The 21,338-nt window shown below is 40.7% G+C and overlaps 1 protein-coding gene across 4 annotated transcripts in view; it reads right to left on the bottom strand.

Moving 5' to 3' along the window:
• LOC101673175 (myomegalin) overlaps window positions 1-21,338 on the bottom strand; it is a 47,423-nt gene that overhangs the window by 11,592 nt on the left and 14,493 nt on the right. For 2 of the 4 annotated variants that reach the window (XM_004776837.3, XM_004776841.3), the window contains exon 2: window positions 10,204-10,420. In XM_004776837.3, coding sequence (XP_004776894.1) covers window positions 10,204-10,322 — 119 coding nt within the window. In that variant the 5' untranslated portion in view covers window positions 10,323-10,420. Of the gene's footprint in view, window positions 1-10,203; window positions 10,421-10,535; window positions 10,660-21,338 lie in introns of all 4 variants that reach the window. The other 2 variants (XM_004776838.3, XM_004776839.3) reach the window with 2 other exon arrangements.

The following is a 21,338-nucleotide window of genomic DNA, read 5'->3' as shown; positions in this document are numbered from 1 at the left end:
CTCCTGCTGCAAACTTGGGAAGTCACTTTACTACTCTGTGCCTCAGTTTCTTCATCTGCAAAGTGAGGGTAAGATGACCACTTGCCTTTTTAGAAATGTGATCAAGATTGAACTTTATTTTAAATGTTGGGAAGAGTAGAGCAATGCCAGTAAAGCATTTGTCTTATCAAAAAGAAGACAGTTTAGTCACTCATGACTTTGGTAATGATGAATTTATCAGACCAGCTTGACATCCCTTGTGCTCCTGTAGGTGTGCTAGAGCAGAACCAATGACTTCCAGTTTCACCTGTTTTTCTTGGAGACTCTGAGCCAGCAGGGAGTACAGGGGCTAGTGGTTTCCTGAGAAGCTGAAATTTGCCTGAGGTCCCAGTCACTGGTTTAGAACAGGGAATCTAGGTGTTAGAAGGAGCCAGAATGGGGATCAGACAGGTCATCCCCCAGGTAGCATCAGATCCTTTTGAACCTTTTAAACCATGTTATACTTTATTCATATTTTTTTCTTTCTTTCTTTCTTTCTTTTTTTTTTTTTCCTAGAATTTAGCTATTTGACAGACAGAGATCACAAGTAGATAGGGAGGCAGGTGGGTGGGGGGGGTGGGGGGGTGGGGGAAGCAGGCTCCCCGCTGAGCAGAGAGCCTGATGCAGGGCTCCATGCAGGGTTCGATCCCAGGACCTGAGATCATGACCTGAGCCCAAGGCAGAGGCTTTAACCCACTGAGCCACCCAGGCGCCCCTTACTCATATTTCTGACCAATGTTTCTAATATCATTAGGCAGTGGCTGGTTCCTAGAGTAAGAGCGCTTTCAGAGCTGGGAGTATTTTAGTCATCTTATATACACAGCCAAACCTAGAGGAGGCTCTCAGTAAACATTTCTTTCAGTTATGGGAAACAGAATCCTTACAAACCTCCACTCAGCTTTCACTGTGTTCCTGTCCTAAATATCCTCTCAGGGATCCTCTGCATTTTCCATTAACGCAGAAAACCCTTAAGAAAGATCTTGTACTCACTTGGGGAGCTAGACTTGCAGGATATTGTCAGTCCTGGGTCCCTGACATTTCCTAGTTAGCTTCTTCACTCTGGGCACAATACTCAAGAACCTCTTCTTTGGAAAACAAGTAGGAGGAAGCATTTACTGAAATTAAATGGGCTTTACAGACTTCTCCTGCGTTGGGACTTCCTGACTATCCTAAACGTTTCACGTTTTTTGTTCAGGAATGTAATAATATGTAATGTTCAGGGAGCCCTTAACTCAAGAAAAGGAAGGGGAAAATAGCCCTACAGACTATTATAGCTTACAGTTGCATCCAAAGACCAGGATATACCCAAATTGTTTATAAAGGGTGTAGCTGCAGCCGCTAAAATTACAGAACTCTCCCTGAAACTTGTTCAGGAAAACAAATTAAATTTACGGTTCTTCATGCTGTAAAAGTTTGCCAAACACAGCATACACACCATTTCTCAGCTAGTAGACAACATTTTGTGAGATTCTACTCTTGTCTCCTCAGTATTCTTTCTTTTTTTTAAAGATTTTATTTATTTATTTGAGAGAGAGAGCACAAGAGGTGGGGGTGAGAGGGAAAAGCAGGCTCCCTGCTGAGCGGGGAGCTGGATTCCTGCACTCTTTAAATCCTGCTACTCTCCTATCCTTACATAACAGAGAAGAGACTCATAACCGTTGAGTTGATCTCAAATCAAACTCCCAAATTAGATTTACAAGAAACCCTATTAAATGCTAATCCAGACTTAGTACTCTGCGTTGATATCTCCTATGCCAAAAATTCTGAATGAAAATATCGAGCCAAGCCTGCTGTCATGACATAACATGAGTTTTCAGGAAGAGGGGCCCTTTCTTTACTTAATTCAGCCCAACCTGCAGAGGTGTTGGTTCTCATTCAGGCCTGTAAATTGACAAAAGAAAGAACTGCAAATATTTATACCAATAGCAGGTATGCCTTCAGAGTAGTTCATGATTTTGGTATGCTCTGGAAACAAAGTTTTTTTTTTTTTTCTTTTCCTTCCAAGTAGTTTCTTTCTTTCTTTCTTTCTTGCTTTCTTTCTTTCTTTTAAAGATTTTATTTATTTATTTGACAGAGAGAAAAATCACAAGTAGGCAGAGAGGCAGGCAGAGAGAAGGGGAAGCAGGCTCCCTGCTGAGCAGAGAGCCCGATGTGGGGCTCGATCCCAGGACCCTGAGATCATGACCTGAGCTGAAGGCAGAGGCTTAACCCACTGAGCCACCCAGGCACCCCCCAAGTAGTTTATATACACGACGTGGGGTTCAAACCCACAACCCTGAGATCAAGAGTCACGTGCCCTAACACTGAGCCAGCCAGGTGCCCTGGAAAGAGAAATTTTCAACATAAAGTGGTATAGCTATAAAATAGGATCTCAGGCTGCTGACCTCCTCTCTACATTATTAGTTGTCCTCACAAGTTGCTATCACAGAAATTGAGGCTCATACCCTCCCATGAGATGCTGAATACCAGGGAAATGCGATGGCTAACTTTCGTGCTAAGGCTCCTAATGTACCAAAACATTAAATAAATTCCATAAAATGGCCAAAGGATAGATACTAAACCTTTTGGTAAAAGAATTTTCCTGAATTTCCACAACCTATGGTCCACTGTACGTTCAAGTCAGATTACTTAAGACAGTTTGTATACTAGACAAAAAATTGTATCACAAAAGTGGCACCAAGAAGGATGCACATTTATCATAAAAAGAGAACTTTGGAGGGTACATATGACTGGCTCATGCTTCCTGGATCTCTCAGTTACCACTCTTGCAAGTGCTTCAAGTGATTACTCACCACAGAATTGACTTTTCATATTATGAAGAAATATCATGGGTGATTGTTCTTTAAACTAGCATGACAAATGTATTCAATCATAAAAACTGGTTAAAACCATTAAACTAATCCCAGGGACTGCTCCCCAATATCTGGACCATTTGAACATTTTCAGTTATACTTTTTCAACTGTCTCCTTCTATGTGCTATCAATATGTACTTGTGGTGGTATATTTATTTTCTAGATGGGTAGAAGCATTCCCATGTGGGCAAGCTGATGACACCACAGTAGCAGAGAAATTATAAGAAAATGTTTTCTATTCTGGGCAATCTCAAATGAAATTTCAAATGACAAGGGGCTCACTTTATCTGGATGGATTATAAAACAACTAAACAAGGTTATTCAAACATTATGGCCCTATCATTGTCTCTATCATCCTCAGCCTTTAGGGGAGGTCGATATTCTAAGATTAAGTTTGGCAAATTGGCTGAAACCACAGAAGTACCTTGGCTTAAAGTGTTACCCTTAGCCCTTTGACAATGAAGTCAACATCTTTTGGGAAACATAAATTAACACCTTATGATTTTATCACTAGGCAACCCATGACTTCGATGATAGAACCCCATGTACAATCTGCCCTTGTAAATTCTAATATGACCCAATACTTTAAAGTATGAATGCAATATTCAAAAACTTATATTCAGCAGGTCAAGGAGGCTTTTAGAGACCCTCTGCCTGATGATAACAGTATAGTTCATACACTGAAACCTGGAGACTGGGGGTTCTGAAGGAGATATCAGTTAAAAATAGCACTTGTGCCTTGATGAAAAGGGTTCTACCAGGTTCTATTTTTTCACACAGCAGTTAAATTATAGGGTATTGAACTTCAGGTCCATGTCTCTCAACTAAAGAGAACCCCCCCCCCCTCAATTCTTGGGCTTATCAGCTTATGGCTAACTTCATATTAAAGATTTCCAGGAAAAAAAAAACAATCTTCCCTCAAAGCAGAAACAAGGCAAAAGTGGATAGCTTACACCCAAGACCACTGAAAAAGTTTCTGCTAGATCACTTATCTTTTTCCAGGACCCATTTTTATAACAATTATCATGATATTACTGCTCTGCAAACTAACACAGGGCATTTACAGTCATGTTCCCTTTTCTGTTAGAGATTTTCTCTACTCACTAAGGCCTACCATTCAATGCATACCCTCCTTTACTAAGCAAAATGATTGTTGGTGTATACCTGCTTACATGCTCAGGAACACTCTCAGTGAATATTAGAACCAACTCCAGAACCATGCTCAGATGGCAGGAAAGTGGCTTTACAAAAAGGTTTGATATCCATCCCTTGGCCATTTAACTAATACTCATGGCCAATTAATCTGGTATTGGGAGGAAGCTTGGAAGCCATAGGATAGCCCATAACCACTGCAAACTGCATTGCTAGAAATTTGTTCCTATGCATAGGAATGGCACTGGACCTAATTGAGGTATGTTCTAAACTCACTCTATAATCACACACGTTGGTTTGACTCAAATGATGAAAATTGGGCTTCTATATATGACAACACAGATTTTAAAATAGATAATGACAATGATACTTTTGATTATGCTATAAGGAAAATACTGAATCCAAACTTAGCTTATTTTGCAAAAACAAACAAACAAACAAACAAACATCATCTTGGGCCACTTCTTACATATGCCTCTGAAACTCATAGATGACATTCCAGCCGTTCTCCCACATTGGAATGAGGCAGTCACTTTAAACCAATCCTCAATCATTAGGAAAACTCTAATGATATAATCAATCATTGAAAATAACAACCAACCTCTGCATTCTCACTCTTTAAGTCGTTATAACAATACACCTCTGAGCCTCATTCCACGGTCAGTTTGAGAGCTCCCAGGGGTAAACTATTTTTCTGTGCACAATAAATGCTGACTAATATTTTAGTGGTCTAGTGGTTTCAATCTTGCTATGTCTAGATTTTTGACACTCCATTCTCTCTAACTTGATCATTCACACCAACTGTGGCTATGTAGGCACCCCCCAACACCTCTCCCTTTCTTCTCATTCTCTTTTTCCAACCAAGAAGATGCTCCTCCTGTCTGCTCTTTCACCTCTGAGATCTCAGGATATAATGTTGGCAGTGTTCCTTGCAAAATACACACATGTGCACACGCGGGCTTGGTCCGGGCTGCAGTTACTAAATTAATAGATCTTTTAACTTCCCAGTCCTTTAAGATGTAGAAAATACTAGTGCAGGAAAAGGCCTCTTTTTATTTTACAGATGAAGACATTGAGATCCACAAAGAGTAAGAAATGTATCTGATATATGTAACTAATATCTCAATAAAGCTGGAGTGGGAAGAAACACAACCGAGCTCACATCATTAGTTGGTGGAAAAACCATTATTAAAAATGTTGGCTCCAAACTCTCACTCCAGTGTTCTTTATCACCATCAGTATTCTCTTGCTGAGTTTCAGGGGTCTCTGAGATAAACAAGGCTATTCTACTTTTAAGACAAGTCCTTTTTCTGGAATACATTTATTTTTCTGTGCTCACTCCGGCAGCACATATACTAAAATTGGAATACAATTATTTTTCTGGATTCTATAGGTCTATTATTTATTCTCAGCAAGTTTCCCAATAACAAATAATATTTATCACAAGGACAGTTAAAATGTATTTAGGTAGGGATGCCTGGGTGGGTCAGTCATTTAAGCACCTGACTCTTTTTTTTTTTTTTTTAAGATTTTATTTATTTATTTGAGAGAGAGAGAGACAGTGAGAGAGAGCATGAGCGAGGAGAAGGTCAGAGGGAGAAGCAGACTCCCCATGGAGCTGGGAGCCCGATGCGGGACTCGATCCCAGGACTCCGGGATCATGACCTGAGCCAAAGGCAGTTGTCCAACCAACTGAGCCACCCAGGCGTCCCTAAGCACCTGATTCTTGATTTTGGTTCAGATTATGATCTCAGGGTCATGAGACTGAGCCCTGCATTGGGCTCTACTCTGAGCATGGAATCTGCTTAAGATCCTCTCTCTCCTTCTCCTTCTGCCCTTCCCCCAAAACCCCTGCTCATGCATGCTCTCATCCTCTCTAAAAAAATTTTTGAGGTAATTTTATTTTAAAAATTTGGTTATTTGAGAAGATCAACAAAATCAAGAAGCCTCTAGCCAGGCTAAGAAAAAAAGAGAGAAGACACAAATTATTAATACCAGAAATAAAAGAAAGGATCACTATAGAGCTGATGGACACTAAAAGAATAATAAAGAAATACTATGAGCCACAAATTTGATGACCTAAATGAAATGGTCCAATTCCTTGAAAAATACAATCTGCCAAAGTGCTCACAGAAGAAATAAACTATCTGACTAGACCTATGTCTATTAGAGACAGTGAATCGATAATTAATAACCTTCCGGGGCTAGGCACCCCGGGATGTCAGTTCTTTCCAACTTCATCCAAAGATTCAAAGCAATCCCAGTCAAAATCCCACCAAGTTACTTTGTGGATATTGATAAACTGATTCTCAGGTTAATATGGAGAGGCAAAGGAACCAGAATACCCAAAAAAGAACAGAGTCACATGACTGATACTACTGACTTCAAGACTTACTGTAAAGTTATTAGTAATCAAGAAAGTGTAATATTGGTGAAAGAATGAACAAACCAGGGTGCCTGGGTGGCTCAGTGGGTTAAGCCTCTGCCTTTGGCTCAGGTCATGGTCTCAGGGTCCTGGGATCGAGCCCCGCATTGGGCTCCTCGCTCAGCAGGGAGCCTGCTTCTCCTTCTCCGTCCGTCTGCTTACTTGTAATCTCTATCTCTCTGTCAAATAAATAAATAAAATCTTAAAAAAAAAAAGAATGAACAAACCAATGGAACAGAATGGACAGCCCAGAAACAGACCCACCAAAATATAGGTGACATCTTTGACAAAGGAGCAAAGGCGACACAATGGAGAAAATATAGTCTTTCTTTTTTTTTTTTTTACATATAGTCTTTCAACAAATGGTGCCAGACAACTGGACATCCATATGCAAAAAAAAAAAAAAGGAACCTAGAGAAGACTTAAATCCTTCACAAAAATTAGTTCAAAATAATCATAGAACTAAATGTTAAATACATAATATAAAACTCCTAAAAGATAAACAAAGCAGAAAGTCTAAATGATCTTCAGTTTAATAAGGACTCTTTTTTTTTTTTTTAACAAGTAGAGAGAGAGAGAGAGAGAATGGAGGAAGCAGGCTCCCTGCCTAGCAAAGAGCCCGATGCAGGACTCAATCCCAGGACCTTGAGATCATAACCTGAGCTGAAGGCAGAGGCTTAACCCACTGAGCCACCCAGGCAGCCTTAATAAGGACTTTTTAGATACAAATACCAAAAGCACAATCCATGAAAGAAATAATAATCTAGACTTGATTATAATGAAAAGCTTTTGCTCTGTAAAAGACATGGTCAAGAGAATAAGAAGACAATTCACAGACATGGAGAAAACATTTGCAAAATACATATCTAATAAAGAACAATTCTCAAAAATATACAAGGAACTCCCCAAACTTAACAAAAAGAAACTGAATGGGGGTGCCTGGGTGACTCAGTCAGTCAGTTAAGCATATGCCTTTGGCTCAGGTCATGATCCAGAGTCCTGGAATTGAGGCTGCTCAGCAGGGAGCCTCCTTCTCCTCCTCTCTCTGTCCCTCCCCCCACTCATGTTCTCTCTCTCAAATAAACAAATAAAATCTTACAAAAAAAGAAAAAAGAAAAGAAATGAACAAGCCAATCAAATTATGGGGAAAAGACCTGAGCAGACATTGAAGAAGATACACAAATGGCAAATAAGCATATGAAAAGATGCTCAACATCATAGGTGAGTATGGAATTGCAAATTAAAACAATGAGCACCACATATTAGAATGGTAAAAATCTGGAACATTGATAGCACCATAAGCTAGTGAGGATGGGGAGCAAAAGATCCTCTCATCATTGCTGGTGGGAATGCAGAATGCTACAGCCACTTGGGAAGACAGTTTTGTGGTTTCTTACAAATATAAGCGTGTGGTTAACATATGATGCAGACTTGTGCTCCTCACTATTTATTCAAATGAGTTGAAAACTTTTGTCTACATAAAAATCTTACACAATGCTTATAGCAGCTTTACTCATAATTGCCAAAATTTGGCAGCAATCAAGATGTCCTTCAGGAGGTGAATTTATAAATAAACGGCACATCCAGAAAATGTAATTTTATTTAACACTAAAGAGAAAGAAGCAATAAAACCATGAGAAGACATTAAGGAATCTTAAATGCATATTACTAAATGAAAGGACCCAATCTGAAAAAGCTATATAGGGTATGATTGTAACTATATCATATTTTGGAAAAGGCAATGCTGTGCAGACAGTAAAAAGACCGGTGGTTGCCAGGGATTAGAAGGGAAGGAGGGGAGTGGGGCGTCTGGGTGGCTCATTGGGTTAAGCCTCTGCCTTCGGCTCAGGGTCCTGGGATCGAGTCCTACATCCTGCTCTCTGATCAGCAGGGAGCCTGCTTTCCCTTCTCTCTCTGCCTGCCTCTCTGCCTACTTGTGATCTCTCTCTCTGTGTCAAATAAATAAATAAAATCTTTAAAAAAAAGGGGGGGGAGGAGGAATGAGTAGGCAGAGCACAGAGAGGCAGGCAGAGAGGGGGTAAGCAGGCTCCCCGCTGAGCAGAGAGCCCGATGCTGGGCTTCCAGGACCCTGGGATCATGACCTGAGCCAAAGGCAGAGGTTTTAACCCACTGAGCCACCCAGGCGCCCCGCACAGAGTATTTTTTTAAGGCAATGAAGAGTCATTCTATATGTTACTCTAATGGTGGATACATATCATTGTACTTTTGTCAAAAGTACAAAAGAATGTATAACACCAAGAATGAATCCTAGTGTAAACTATCGACTTGGAGTGATAATGATGTGTGAATATATGTTCATTGATTGTAATAGATATACCATTCTGGGACAGCATGTTGTTGGGGCGGAGGAAGGCTATGCATGTGTGGGGATGGGGGAGGGTTGGGGGGATATACGGAAACTTTTGTAGTTTCCACTCAATTTTGCTTTGAATTTAAAACTGCTCTAAAAACAAAGCCTTTTTAAAAAAAGAATAATTATGTGAATTTTTAAAATGTATTTGACAAAGTGGATGTAGACTTTGTAAATTAAGATTCCAAGTTTCTCGGGGCGCCTGGGTGGCTCAGTGGGTTAAGCCGCTGCCTTCGGCTCAGGTCATGATCTCGGGGTCCTGGGATCGAGTCCCGCATCGGGCTCTCTGCTCGGCAGGGAGCCTGCTTCCTCCTCTCTCTCTCTCTGCCTGCCTCTCTGCCTACTTGTGATCTCTCTCTGTCAAATAAATAAATAAAAAAAATTAAAAAAAAAAAAAAGATTCCAAGTTTCTCATATTACTTCTGCCAAAGGCTGCAACTTTAATCAAGCAACCATATTTTGGGCCTGAATGTTCTCTGGTCTGAAATGAGGAAACAAGACGAACTGATATTAAGATTATTTTCTAATGTTCTTCTCTGAGTCAGTGAAATTTAAGTGGTTCATACTGACAGTGACCCAGTGAAGCATGAAGCAGAATTTTATCACCTTCAGAGCTGTGCCCAACCTCTGAGCAAGTTAGTTATGATGTGGTATGTCAGTAACTGGTGTTCACAGGTAACTGTATAATGGATTAACTCCATATTATTTTAATGCCTTCAAAAAATTGTAAGCAAACTGGACCGCCTGGGTGGCTCAGTTGGTTAAGTGTCATGACCCCAGGGTCCTGCGACTGAGCCCCAGGTCATGCTTCCTGCCCCATGAAGAGTCTGCTTCTCCCTCTCCTGCTTCCCCTGCTTGTGCTCTCTCTCTCTCTCCCTCTGTTTCTTGGTCAAACAAATACATAATGACTTTTTCAAAAAGCTGCAAGCAAACAGCCATTAAAAACACTGACAAATGTAGCCAGTAGTCCATTATTTGGCAATTTCCTGTGCTTATTTCAAGACCTGAACTTATCATAATTGCCGTTCCAGAAACCAGGGACAATCTGATTATCCTGGAATCTCCTGAGATAACAGGAGATTCTTAGGTGCTCTCATCAGTGCAGAAAAGAGACATTACTGATGTGACTGGAAGAGTTCCATGAAATCCTAATCACCCATTAAGATGGTATATTTGGTGAATATATGCATTGTTACTTAGAATAAAACCAACTTTCTCAGGATAATAAAAGTAACTGATAATAAAAAACACTCTAGGCTTTTCTCTAAAGAATTTCCAGAAAGATCTTAGAGAAAGCCCTATAATTAAACTACAGAGCCTGGATGCAGAGCCTGAAAACTGCTGAGAGAGCAATGATTTAATTCTGACAGTGGAAATCTCTTACCCGCTGTGGGACACAGAGGAGGATCCTGCCTCCTCGGGCTGAGTCTGCTGCCCATCCACTCTCCTCTCAGAAGGTCCCTTTTCTAGGGGTCGCTGCATTCCAGCTTTTAGTTGGAGCATGTTCTCATGAAGAACCTCTTACTGTTTCCTTTAAAAGGAAAGATGGAAGAGATGTGTGTCTGGGTCTCCACAATGGCCAGGCTTTCCTCTAAAGGTACCTAGAGGAATCAAAACAAAATTATGGTTTATAGAGTAGGGTTACTAGAGAGGATCCCATAGGAGAATAAAGGAAGGTAGGGGAGAACCTACCACGAGGTAAAAGGTGACACCTACCGTGTGCCCCCTTGAAGAGTTCCTCCTCAGCCATGAGGACCTGGTTACTCATTTGATTGGAGAAAGGATATAGCAAGTAGGGGGAGATGGTGCTGTGAGGAGGAGGAGGAGGCTCCAGAGGTGTCTTAGGTTAAAGCAAATAAGGAAACAATGAAATAAGCAAATGAAGGGCGCTTGGGTGGCTCAGCCAGTTAAGTATCTGCCTTCAGGTCATGATCTCAGGGTCCTGGGATCAAGCTCCATGTCAGGCTCTCTGCTCAGTGGAGAGTTTCCTTCTCCTCTCACTCCCTCTGTTCTCCCTTCCGCTTCCCTCAAATAAATAAAATCTTAAAAACAAAAAAAAAAACAAATGAAACCAAGTGGGCTTTAAACCAAGTAAGAGTTGAGTATTTTTTTTAAGATTTTTTTTTTTTTTTTAGGATTTTATTTATTTACTTGTCAGAGAGAGAGAGAGTGACAGCATGAGCGAGCACAGGCAGAGGCAGAGGGAGAAGCAGGCTTCCCGCCAAGCTAGGAGCCCGATGTGGGACTTGATCCAAGGACACTGGGATCATGACCTGAGTCGAAGGCAGCTGCTTAACCAACTGAGCCACCCAGGCGTCCCTTTTTTTAAGATTTTATTTATTTATTTAGAGCATGTGTGAGTTGGGGGAGGGACAAAGGGACAGGGAGAGAATTTCAAGCAGACTCCATGCAAAGCACAGAGACCAACATGGGCCTCAATCTCATGACCCTAAGGTCATGAGCTGAGCCAAAATCAAGTCAGTTGCTTAACTGACTGAGCCACTCAGATGCCCCAAGAGTTGAGTATTTTTTTTTAAGATTTTATTTATTTATTGATAGAGAGAGATCACAAATAGGCAGAGAGGCAGGCAGAGAGAAAGGAGGAAGCAGGCTCCCTGCTGAGCAGAGAGCCCAATGTGGGGCTTGATCCCAGGACCCTGGAACCATGATCTGAGCCAAAGGCAGAGGCTTAACCCACTGAACCACCCAGGCGCCCCGAGAGTTGAGTATTTTTGATTCTTACAGTTGAGATAAAGTTTCCTGGGAGTGTCCCTTCAGAAATCAGAAAGCCTTTATATCACCTACAAGTTTTGAGTCATGAAAGGTGAAACAAAATTTGAGATACCACAGGTCAAATCCGAAGTCACTGGGACATCAACAATAGTGCCATGGAAAGGACTCCGGTTTCCATGTCTCAAGTTGTAATCACAGAATTAGAATGTTGGTAGCTACAGAACCTGAGAAAGTGATGGCCTTCTGAGGACCTGCCATATGCAACATAAGGCTGCCTGTTTCTCCCTAGATGTCTCTATCAGTGGAGACCACCCCTCTTACCAGCCAGGTTTTTTTAAGCTTTTATTTATTAGAGAGAGAGAGAGAGAGAGGGAGCACAAGGAGCAGGGAGAGGCAAAGGGAGAAGCAGGTTTCCTACTGAGCAGGGAGCCCGATGGAGGACTCAGTCCCAGGATCCTGGGATCATGACCTGAGCCAAAGGTAGACACTTTGACTATGAGTTACCCAGGTGCCCCTCTTACCAGCCAGTTTTAATATTTGGGTGCTCTTTTCTGATACTATCAATCAGCTTTTTTTTTTTTTAAAGATTTTATTTATTTATTTGATAGAGAGAGATCACAAGTAGGCAGAGAGGCAGGCAGAGAGAGAGAGGAGGAAGCAGGCTCCCTGCTGAGCAGAGAGCCCGATGCGGGACTCGATCCCAGGACCCTGAGATCATGACCTGAGCCGAAGGCAGCGGCTTAACCCACTGAGCCACCCAGGCGCCCTCAATCAGCTTTTTAAAAGTACTTTCTATTCCTAGTGTGGGGCTCAAACTCACCACCCAAATGAAGATCAAGAGTCTCAATCTTACTTTTTTTTTTAATTTAATTTTATTTTTTTATTTGACAGAGAGATCACAAGTAGGCAGAGAGGCAGGCAGAGAGAGGGGGGAAGCAGGGTCCCCGCTGAGCAGTGAGCCCGATGTGGGGCTCCATCCCAGGACCCTGAGATCATGACCCGACCGAAGGCAGTGGTTTAACCCACTGAGCCACCCAGGCGCCCCTCAATCTTACTTTTGTACAAAAACCATCAAAACAATCTTTTTTCAAGATCTTTATTTTCTTGGGACGCCTGGGTGGCTCAGTTGGTCAAGCGGCTGCCTTTGGTTCAGGTCATGATCCCAGCGTCCTGGGATCGAGTCCCACATCAGGCTCCTTGCTCTGTGGGGAGCCTGGTTCTCCCTCTGCCTCTGCTGCCATTCTGCCTGCTTGTGTGCTCTCACTCTCTTTCTCTCTCTCTGGCAAATAAATAAATAAAATCTTAAAAAAAAAAAAAGAACTTTATTTTCTTGAAGATAGTTGCAATAAAAACTATTCTTCTGGCTTTTCCTTCATCAATTTTTTAAAGCCTCTAGTGATTCTTTCCTTGGGGGTGGAGGGGCAGAAGGAGAGAGAGAATCTTAAGTAGGCTCCACATGCAGCATGAAACCTGATGCAGGATGCAGTCTCACGACCCTGAAATCATCACCTGAGCTGAAGGCAGAGGCTAAACCCACTGAGCCCCAAGAGTTGCACACTTAACCGACTGAGCCACCCAGGCACCTCAAAGCCTTTAGTGATTCTTACTGTTCCTCTTTGGGAACTGTCCAGATTTTACTTGCTAGATCCTTTCAAGAGCATAGTGACCAAAAACTAGAGTTTTAATGTTCTAAGTATGACTAATAAATTTAGCATAATGATGTCTTACTTTCCACTCCATAATAATTAATATATCTCAATGCAATGCTGAATTTCCTTCCCTTGCAGTAGGAAAACCTGTAGGAGTTTCATTTAGCAAAAAGTCATTTTAGCCTTCCAAACTCCCTACTTCACTCAACTTATACTGTTTAAAAAAAATCTCGATCAACATTATACTCTGCTAATGTCTGTTTTGCATTTCATTCTGCCTCTACAAGTTACTTTTCATCTTGTCAAAGTCCTTAAAATAATTTATCTTTTTGAATATGAATACTCAATGTGGTGCTGATTTATACATCTACTAGATTTATTTATCCTTTCAATCAGGTCTCACCAGTTGCCTAGGCTGCCAAAAAGCCTGTGACAGAGGCCAGTAAAACCCAGTTGATAGAATGGAGGGGATGGATAGTTTGGTCACAGCAGCTGAGACTGTGAAGAGAATCACAAACATAAAAAGCCTTGCTTCCCACCTCCTGGGGCTCCATTTCACTGGTGTGCTGGTAAGTGTTTAAAAAGTATTCTAGGGAGGCGCCTGGGTGGCTCAGTGGGTTAAAGCCTCTGCCTTCAATTCAGGTCATGATCCCGGGGTCCTGGGAAAGAGCCCCGCATCGGGCTCTCTGCTCTGCAGGGAGCCTGCTTCCTCCTCTCTCTCTGCCTGCCTCTCTGCCTACTTGTGCTCTCTGTCTGTCAAATAAATAAATAAAATCTTTAAAAAAAAAAAAGTATTCTAGGGGATAAAACTCTGATTTGTAGCATTTGCCTATCTCTGTGGGGCAAATACTGTCTTCATGGTCAATTTTAAGCTACCTATCAGATATCACTGAATATAGAGTTGGGATATGATATAGTATATATCATATAGCTATATACCATATTTGTGTGTGTGTGTATATATACATACATATATATATAATTTCCACTATATAAGTATAACAGATGTACCACCTTACATCCATTAGGATGGTTACTATTTAAAAAATCCAAATAACAAAAAACCAGTGTTGTCAAGAATGTATAGAAATTGGAACACTTGTGTCCTGTTGAGAATGTAAAATGGTGTGGCCCCTATGGAAAACTATATAGCAGTTCCTCAAAAAATTAAAAATAGAATTACCACACAATCCAGCAATTCTACTTTTGGGTATATACACAAAAGAACCGAAAGGAGGGACTCAGAGATATTGTACACCCATGTTCCTGGCAACACTGTTTCCTGTAACTAACCAATTGTAGCACAGTTAACCACAATTTAAAAAACATGCAATACACATGAATAACCTCAAGAGCATAGATAATAGTAAAAAGTAAATTAATTAGGAAGTGATGTGTATGGGTATTTGTTATTTTGTTTATTTGTTTATTTATTAAAAGATTTTATTTATTTATTTGACAGAGATCACAAGCAGGCAGAGAGGCAGGCAGAGAGAAAGAGGGAAGCAGGCTCTTGGCTGAGCAGAGAGCCCCAGATCATGACCTGAGCTGAAGGCAGAGGCTTAACCCACTGAGCCACCCCGGCATCCCTGATGTAATTTATTTAATTCTTAAATTGATATACTTTAATTTTTAATAATGGTGAATTCCTGTGTGTTCCACAGTCAGCTCTGAGAGCCGGTGCTACCTGCCTGTACTACTGCCAGAGTCCTGTCTAGGGCTGAAGAGGCTATGACTTGGGTGGGATGCCCTGGTTAACTGTCTCTGTGGCTCTGCTCTCAGGCTTGGAGAAGCCAGTAGTAGGACCTGTTGGTGTGACCATGGCCATCTCCACACATCCTTCAAAGGATTTGGAAGAAGATGAAGAAAGGTAGTTTGAAAAACTAATTTTGAAAGTTGTTACTGCTGCCTTATCCTTCCCTAATTCCTAATGAACTCCTAATGATACTGCTGTGTGGTGTTGGACTGTAAGCCAGCACAACCTCTTTGGGAAGATTTTGAAGAGTTCTTCATAAAGTTATATATACACCTATCCTATGACACAGCAATAGTACTCCTATTTATTTCCCTAGAGAAATGAATGTATATATCCAAAAAGATTTCTACGAAATGATTATAGCAGTGTTATTCATACTAGGCAGAAACTAGGAACAACCCAAATGTCTATCAGTAGGGGAACCGACAAATTTTTCTATTCTATGGACTACTATTGAATAAATAGTATGAATAAATCCCTCCAAAACCGTATGTTCAGCAAAGGATGCCTCTGCAAAAGGACGATTTTGAGTATCTAAAACAGCTTTAAAGAAAAGGTTTATTCATTTATTTGAGAGAGTGAGCAGGGGAGGAGCAGAGGGATAGGGAGAGAGAGAGAGAGAGAAAGAGAGAATCATAATCAGGTTCCAGAGCCTGATGCGGGGCTCAGTCTTACAACCCTGAGATCATGACCTGAGCAGAAATCAAGAGTCAGATGCTTAACCGACTGGGCCACCCAGGTGCCCCTAAAACATAGCTGTTTTAATGTTCCTATGAGTTAGTCATGTATGATTCCAGTTACCTAAAGTCCCAAAACTTGTAGAACAGGCAAAACTAAGTTGTAGTCTAGAAATCAGAAGAGTGGTAGCTTCTTTGAGGTATTTTGAGTAGTAATTTACGTGAGGAAAATTTAATGAGCTGATGTTCTGTAAAGTTTGGTCTGGCTAATGGTTACAAGGGTGCACACATTTGTCAAGATTCATCTAATTGTATACTTTACATAGGTGCATTGTTTGTAAATTATATAATAGTAACATATTGTTAGCATAAGAACAAGATTATCTTTTTTAAATTGTTGAAATTACACAAAAATAATTGTTTAGCTTTTAGTTACCTCGTGACACACACTTTTTTTTTTAGTTTCATGTCTTCTGTAAAATCTAAACAAAAGACTCTAATATAAATTAGAACTTTCAGGGCGCCTGGGTGGCTCAGTGGGTTAAGCTGCTGCCTTTGGCTCAGGTCATGATCTCAGGGTTCTGGGATCGAGTCTCGCATTGGGCTCTGCTCAGCAGGAAGCCTGCTTCCCTCTATCTCTCTCTCTGCCTGCCTCTCCATCTACTTGTGATCTCTCTCTGTCAAATAAATAAATAAAGTCTTAAAAAAATTAGAACTTTCATATTTCCTAGACTATGTTAGTGTTAGAGTAGGCAGTTAAGTTAGGTTCTAACAGGATAGCTAGAGCCCAGCAGAGAGTAGTAAGTCATGGCCAGCTATCAGGAAAGTCAGAGGCCTGTCCTGGCAGCAGGCCACAGAAACTGGATCAGACCAGAATGAAGATGGTTGATGCCATGATAGGAAACCCCTGACCAAATAAGGATGAAAAGATGAGAAACCCTGCTTCGAAGAAATCCCCACCCCAAGTAATGAATATTCCATTCCTTACTTAACAACTGTCAATAAAAGATTGAAACCCAACCTTGGAGTGCATAGCTAGAGCGCTCTCCCTCTCTCTCCTTCCCTCTCCCTCTCTTTCTCTCTAGCTCACCAGCTCTCCTATCCTGAGAGCATATCTTTTAGTTTAATAAACTTTCTTGCTGGTGTTACTTACTCTTCCGCTATGTTGCATGTCTGTCCTTGAATTCTTTCTTGGGACAAGACCAAGCACCTTCAGCAACATCTTTGGGACAGACTGGGTCAACCCAAGGCTCCCAGGGTCTCCCCAGTAAACTTGGCAACACTAGGACTTTACTGATAATTCCATTTGCCCTCCTGTTGTCATTAATTTTATTTCAAATATATTTAAACCACACAGACATTATAATTATTGCTTGGGACAGTAATATTTATTTGATTTATTTAATAAATAAATATTAACACATATTTAACATGTCCAGTATAACAAATATTATCAACAAATATATTAACATAATTATTACCCAATTATCAATAATTACTTAATAATTAATAAATATATTAGCATATAATATCATCACATATTTAACATATCCATTGCTCTTCATTCCTTTTTTCATTTCCATTTTCCCTTGGGATCACTTCTGCCTAAGGAACTATCTTTTGTATTTCCTTTTCTGAAGGTATTCTGCTTATCTGGAAAGGCCTTTATTTCACCTTCACTTTGAAAGATATTTTGTCAGGGATTAAATGTGGATCAAAACGATAGTATTTTAGCCTTTTAATAATGAATATAACATGCGTTGTTTTTTTTCCAGATGTTCCTATAACTTTTCGGTTTGCCTTTGATTAAAGAGAACAAAACAAGTTCTCTTGTTTTTATTTTTTCCTTCCTTCCTTCCTTCCTTTACATTTTATTTATTTACTTGACAGAGAGAGAGGGAACGCAGGGGAGTGGGAGAGGGAAGAGCAGGAGCTCCATCCCAAGACCATGACCTGAGCTGAAGGCAGGTGCCTCACTGAGCCACCCAGGCATCCCAGTTATTCTGCTTTTCAATCTTGTTTTAAATTGATAGAATTTCTTGTACATTTGGTTTGATAGCTCATCAGTTATTTTTTAATCAACCATCACATTTATAAAACTGATTGTAATCCAATTTCCATCTCCTAATGGAAATACAGGTACATTAGCTTTTTAAAAACATGTGTACTTTTTAAAAACTCTCCTCTCTGAAGTTCCCTTCCTTTTAGCTCTTTACACATACTTCAACTAGATATTTTATACTTATTTTTCAATTACTAATTCCTCTTCAACTGGGTCCAAACTGCTGTTAAAACCATATGTTGTGGGCGCCTGGGTGGCTCAGTGGGTTAAGCCGCTGCCTTCGGCTCAGGTCATGATCTCAGGGTCCTGGGATCGAGTCCCGCATCGGGCTCTCTGCTCAGCAGGGAGCCTGCTTCCCTCTCTCTCTCTGTCTGCCTCTCCATCTACTTGTGATTTCTCTCTGTCAAATAAATAAATAAAATCTTTAAAAAAAAAAAAAACAAAAAAAAACCATATGTTGTGGGGTGCCTGGGTGCTCAGTCAGTTGAGTATCTGCCTTCAGCTCAGGTCATGATCCTGGGATCCTGGGATCAAGTCCCATGGCTCTCTGCTCTGCGGGGAGTTGGTCTCTTCCTCTCCCTTTACCCCTCCCCCTGCTTGTGCTCTCTCTCTCACTCTCTTTCTCAAATAAATAAAGTCTTTTTAAAAAACAAAACGAAAAACAAACAAAAAAACCCCATATGTTGCTTTTTAAAAATTAGTTATCACATATTTCTGTTCTAGGGTTTCCATGAGTTTTCAATAGATTCCTAAACTCCAGTGTAAATTTCCATCTTGTCATCTATGTCCTTGAACAGCTAGTGTTCCTATCTTAGAAGTCCAGGAGCTCAGTCATGTAGTGAGTCAGTTTCTATTGTTTGTTTTTCCCTCTCTTGCTCTTATTAGTTTGTATCATTGGAAAAGGTCATTGATGATGGGCTTGATGTGTGAAAAAGTATGGAGGCTTTGGATAATGTTATCTTTTGGGAGGGACAGAGAGGCAGATCACCTCAATCCATCTCATGGTTGAGCTGTTTTTAGTTTGTACTGATTGGAAGTCTCAGTCTAATCTGGTTTTGCCTGCATTCTTAGCCAGTAGGTCTTTAGGGCTGCTGTCTGAGTGGTACCTTCTCTATGGAGGGTCCTGGACGTCTACTTATATCCATATCCTCTGCATCATGGTACCACTGAAACTGCTTTTCTTTCAGTCCTACTCAGTTTGCCTTCATAGCTTCTTCCCTGCAGGTAGCTGAATTTGCAAATGCCTTGAGGGTGTGAACGTTAGAAACGGAAAACCTCAAGATTTAGCCTCCTGGAACGGAGAGATTGTCAGGGGGAGATGTCACGCCCTACTACATTGCAGACCCAAGAGGAGGAAAAAGAGACCTTGCAAGCAAGGGAATGTTACTTTACTCTTCCTGCAGGAGGAAGACAGGCTTTCCTCCTGCCCCAGCAATAGCCCAGCCAATGAGGAACAGTCACAACGCAGCAATGAAAAGCCACTGTTCTTTGAACTCCCAGTTTATTGCAGTAGTAGACCTTTTGTTTAGAACACCTACCCAGCTTCCCCTTTTACTTTATAAAAGAACTTTCTGCTCCTTTTTTGGTGGGAGTTGCCAGTGGTTTTGCTATAGCTTGCTTGTGGGTTACAACTTTCTTCTATTTTCCAATAAACATCTTTTGTCGGTAAAATAACTGGCAGTTTTATTTTTAAGGTTAACAAGGGCAAAAGCTTTACCAAGCATCCAGCTCACATCCCTGGGCGCTACAGGGTCTTGGCTCCTCAAGTCACAATGCCAGAACAGCCCCCACAGGTCTTCCCAGCGCCTCCACTATGCTTCCCCTCATGGATTACTATATATATATATATATATACATATATATATATATGTATATATATAATTATTTTTTATTTATTTTATTTATATTTATTATTTTATTTTTTATTGTATTATATATATATATATATATTTTAAAGATTTTATTTATTTATTTGACAGACAGAGATCACAAGCAGGCAGAGAGAGAGAGGGAAGGGAAGCAGGTTCCCCGCCAAGCGGAGAGCCCGATGCGGGGCTTGATACCAGGACCCTGAGATCATGACCCGAGCCGAACGCAGAGGCTTTAACCCACTGAGCCACCCAGGCGCCCCAATATATATATATTTTTAAAGATTTTATTTATTTGACAGAGACAGAGAGAATATAAGCGGGCGGTGGGGGTGGGAAAGGGTAAAGCAGTCTTCCCGCCAAGCAGAGAGCCCAATGTGGGGCTCGATCCCGGGAGCCTGGGATCATGACCTGAGCTGAAGGCAGCCGCCCAACAACTGAGCCACCCAGGCGCCCCCATCATGGATTATTTAAAGTCTGCTATTTTTTTTTCTGATTCTTAGTAGCTGCCTTCTCCCCAGCTTCTCAGTCTCTGATTCCTGCCCAGGTCAATGTCCTGACGGGAAAAAGCAGAAAATTAATTTTGCTCCAATGAGCACCTCTCTCTCCTTTTTTCCTCCTCTGTTGGCTCTATGTGTCCTAGCTGCACTGGTGGTCTTCCAAAGACTTCAAACAATTCCTTTAAACCAGATTTTATCTACTTTTTGCAGTGTATGGGCTGGTTTGCTACACATACTCCTTATCACTGAGGAAATCTACAAATTCTAGGTAAATTAAATGTTCCTACTTCCATTTCTTAAAAACAACAAAAATAGATTACTGGTATGTACTTGGACTTTAATCTTAAAGTATTCAGGGTAAGTCTGTTTGTTAACGTAACAAAATAATTTAAAAAGAAGTTAAATTGTAAATGTAAACTGGCATAAAGTATAAAAGTTAATTCTCATCGCAGCATTTCAAAGTAAATATTATCTCTATTGTTATAGAGGAGGAAGCTGAAATATGAAAAAAAAAACCCCAGATTTGACTGGCAGGCCAGAGCTAATGGAAGAGGCAAGATCAAACCAAAGTCTATTGGATGTCAAAGCCCCCAAACTCATGTTCAGTGAGATTTAAAATAGATGTTGGAAAATAATTTTTAGAAAATGTAAAGCAAAACAACTTTCATTCTATTAAATCTAAGATTCTATTTGTTAAAAGATGTACAATAAAGAAAAAAATACTACACATTAAAAAAAATAGATGTTGGATTACAGTGCATGACCACACTGAAATGAGCTTTCACAGTTGGAGAGGAAGATGAGAGAATATTTCCCATCACTCTTTGGTAGGGACCCTTCAGTGGTCTTTGCTGGGGAGGCAGAGGGGCTAGCATTGAAGCAGAACTCCAGTCTCCACAAGCATTCCTTGGAGCAGGGAATCTTTAGAACCCCTGCAGCAACACTGGGGCTGGAATGATCAATCCAAGACCCTGGTCATGCCAGGTTTACCACTGCCCTGCAGTAGCCAAGGCATGGAATTGTTCTTCTTTACCAGCTCAGGGAAAGCAGGAAAGTTTCTCTCAACGCTGCTGATTCTAGGGATGAACTAAATCAACTAAAATGAGTTTAAGAGGGAGTAGGAAGTCAGGACTTAGAAATAAAAAAATCTTATGTACAACTGACTAATGAGCTGGGTCTGCATTTTCCAATATGGTGACCACTAGAAACATAGGAATTGAACATTTGAAATGTGGCTAGTGCCGAGAAACTGAATTTTATTTAGTTAACAATAA

This window comes from Mustela putorius, unplaced genomic scaffold, assembly GCF_011764305.1.
Source record: "Mustela putorius furo isolate JIRA1106 unplaced genomic scaffold, ASM1176430v1.1 tig00000695_pilon_pilon_pilon, whole genome shotgun sequence".
NCBI classification, from domain to species: domain Eukaryota; kingdom Metazoa; phylum Chordata; class Mammalia; order Carnivora; family Mustelidae; genus Mustela; species Mustela putorius.
The sequence above is the reverse complement of the archived record's forward strand: the minus strand, read 5'-3'. Positions and strand labels throughout refer to the sequence as shown.